The 2,377-nt window shown below is 41.4% G+C and overlaps 1 protein-coding gene and 1 long non-coding RNA gene across 2 annotated transcripts in view; both read left to right on the top strand.

Moving 5' to 3' along the window:
* The window catches only part of LOC111745022, a 4,526-nt gene extending 3,442 nt beyond the window's left edge, over positions 1-1,084 (top strand). Inside the window, exon 3 of the long non-coding RNA XR_002782459.1 lies at positions 856-1,084. This is a non-coding gene — a long non-coding RNA (uncharacterized LOC111745022). The remainder of the gene's footprint in view (positions 1-855) is intronic.
* Positions 1-1,281, top strand: part of RBX1 (ring-box 1) — a 14,611-nt gene extending 13,330 nt beyond the window's left edge. Inside the window, exon 5 of the mRNA XM_011369058.2 lies at positions 1,091-1,281. Within this exon, the coding sequence (XP_011367360.1) occupies positions 1,091-1,103 (13 nt within the window). The 3' untranslated portion in view covers positions 1,104-1,281. The remainder of the gene's footprint in view (positions 1-1,090) is intronic.
* Positions 1,282-2,377: the final 1,096 nt, after the last annotated feature.

Raw genomic sequence — 2,377 nt, 5'->3', positions numbered from 1 at the left:
GCCCATTACATATGCCCAGGGCTAAGCATAAGTGCGGGGTTGAAGAAGTCCTCGTGTTGGGCTTTGACTTTATCCAGCCAGTGACTGTCCTGCCACTTCAGCCAGTGACTTTGCCAGGCAGTGGTTTTCAGTGCATTGGGAAAGCAAATTCATAAGGAACAAATTATAGCGTTCTTTAATCTGATAGACAACTTCTGGTTTGTTCTCCAGCCCACTAACAAACACTCGAGCCCCACCCTGTGTGGAATTTGGCACAACTTTTTTTAGACAGTATTCAAGTGGATTTCGTAGGAGAAGTGCTTAAAGGATCTAGCAGTCCTTCAGGGTGGTTGAAGCTGTGGTCCGGAGTTCTGGGGCCCTGGTTTTCATCCATATCACAAATTATTTTACATAGGCTAACTGCCCAAAAAGAACCAGCACAAAAGATTAAGTAAGATAATAATGAAGTATTTTGTGTTCAAGAAATCCATTTATACATAGGAGAGATTTTCTGGCCTTGTTTATTTTTATAATTTTATTAGAGCCAAATTTTGGCTTCTGGGAAAATCAAAAAACCATTTGAAATTCATACCTAGTTTTTCTATAGTGCTGAATGTAGTCAGGGCTATGATTGGAACTGTGATAGATTTTGAAATTGAGGGCTGTCAGCTGCTCTTTTCTGTATTTGCCTTTCCCCAAACTTGCTTGAGTACTGAGCTGAAGTGACAAGGGCTGCCGCAGGTCCGGGAGGCCAAGAGCGTAAACTGTCTGAGCCGCTGGCTGGAGCCAGCAGATGGAGTTCCCTTTCACACCTCCAGCGCTGACTTTTCCCTCTCGCTTCCCTCGTTCTGCTCAGCATCTGCCTGGTAACTGGAGGTGGGTGTGGTTGCGTCCCAGGGAGGCATTGTCACTGGGAAGGGGGTAGTAGATAAGATGTGACAGGATGACAGGGGCAGAGACCAGTGTCATAATCCGATCTTGGAGCACACTCGTGGTCATTTATAGCTTTTCAAAGTTTTAATCAAATTTGTTCATATGTATAAGCAGGTTTTATAGCCTCAAAACAAGAAATTACTAAGGAATTAATAAAATAATTTACTTTGTCTTTCAGGTATGGGCACTAAGAAAAGAATTCTTTCATCAAGCTCAACTGTTTTTGTTATTCATTTAATGACTTACCCTCCTGTTACGTAATTGTAAATTAGATAGAACCGTGTCTTCTCTGCTTTTTCTTTTCAGTTTGCTATTCCTGCAGTCATATTGTATTCTCTGTCAAATAAAATCCAGTTGTGTTCTAGAACAGAAGTTGTCTCTCTGTATGTGAAAAAAAGTCAGCCTAGGGTCCCCTCTTCCTAGGCTGGAAAGCTGGAAAGCCAACTTATGAAAGTGAGACGTTCGTTCATTAGAGCCAGAGCAGAGGTGTCCTTTGAGCGCATCACTTGGTCACGAGGAAGCCTGTCCGCAGCTCCATTACTGACAGCAACCTTGGGCACACCGCCTGTGCACCAAACTTTCCTCCTCTGGAAAGTGGCTTCTAAGGACTAAATGACATCATGTGGCCACAGGAAGAGGCTTTGTGAACTGTAAAAGCACCATACAGACATTACCTTTGTGTATGATGTGTTGCTTTCTCTTCATAGTTTAGAAAAGTAAACTTAAAAAAGATCTCAAATGTAATCTTAGCTGGCAAAAGAATAATTTCGGAACTCAGGTCGATAATTGGTATTACTTAAAATCGAAGTAACAAGAGAATTCAAGTTTCCTTCACCATCACTTTTTGAAATGTTTAAAAATGTGTTGGCCATGGAATTGCCAGCGGTAGTGTTAATTCAGTGGCTATCCAGAGTCTTTAACTGGGAAGCAGCATCGTTTACCGCAGTGGTTCTCAAAGTGTGGTCCATGGACCCTGGGGGAACCTGAGACCCTTTCAGGAGGTTCATGAAGTTCCTTTTCCAACTGCATGTCTGGGTCAGGCCAGCTTTTCGTTATACTTCAGTCAAAGCAACGTATTGAGGGAAGCAGACGTGAAAATCCAGCTGTCTTCTATTAAGTCAGATGTGAAAGATTTGCAAAAATGTAAAACAAAGCCACTCATCTCAATTCTTTTTGTTTTGAAAAAGTTACTTTTAATAAAAATATTTACGTCGACGTGATGGGTGTTTTTCTGTTTAAATTTTAAATGTCTCGGTTTCGATTTCCATCATGGTAAATATCTATAGATAGAACCCACACAAAAACTCTTTGAGAGCCTCAATTTTTAAGCTCACAAAAGAATCCCAAGACTAAAAAGTTTGAGAACCTCTAGCTTAGAAATCAAGAACTTTGAAGTCCTAATAAACTTAGATCAAACCCAGCTTCCCCACTTAGCTCACTGCACAGTGCCTGGCATGTAGCACTC

This window comes from Pteropus vampyrus, unplaced genomic scaffold, assembly GCF_000151845.1.
Source record: "Pteropus vampyrus isolate Shadow unplaced genomic scaffold, Pvam_2.0 Scaffold145, whole genome shotgun sequence".
Classification (NCBI taxonomy): Eukaryota; Metazoa; Chordata; class Mammalia; order Chiroptera; family Pteropodidae; genus Pteropus; species Pteropus vampyrus.
This window is presented reverse-complemented; position numbering and strand designations above follow the sequence as displayed.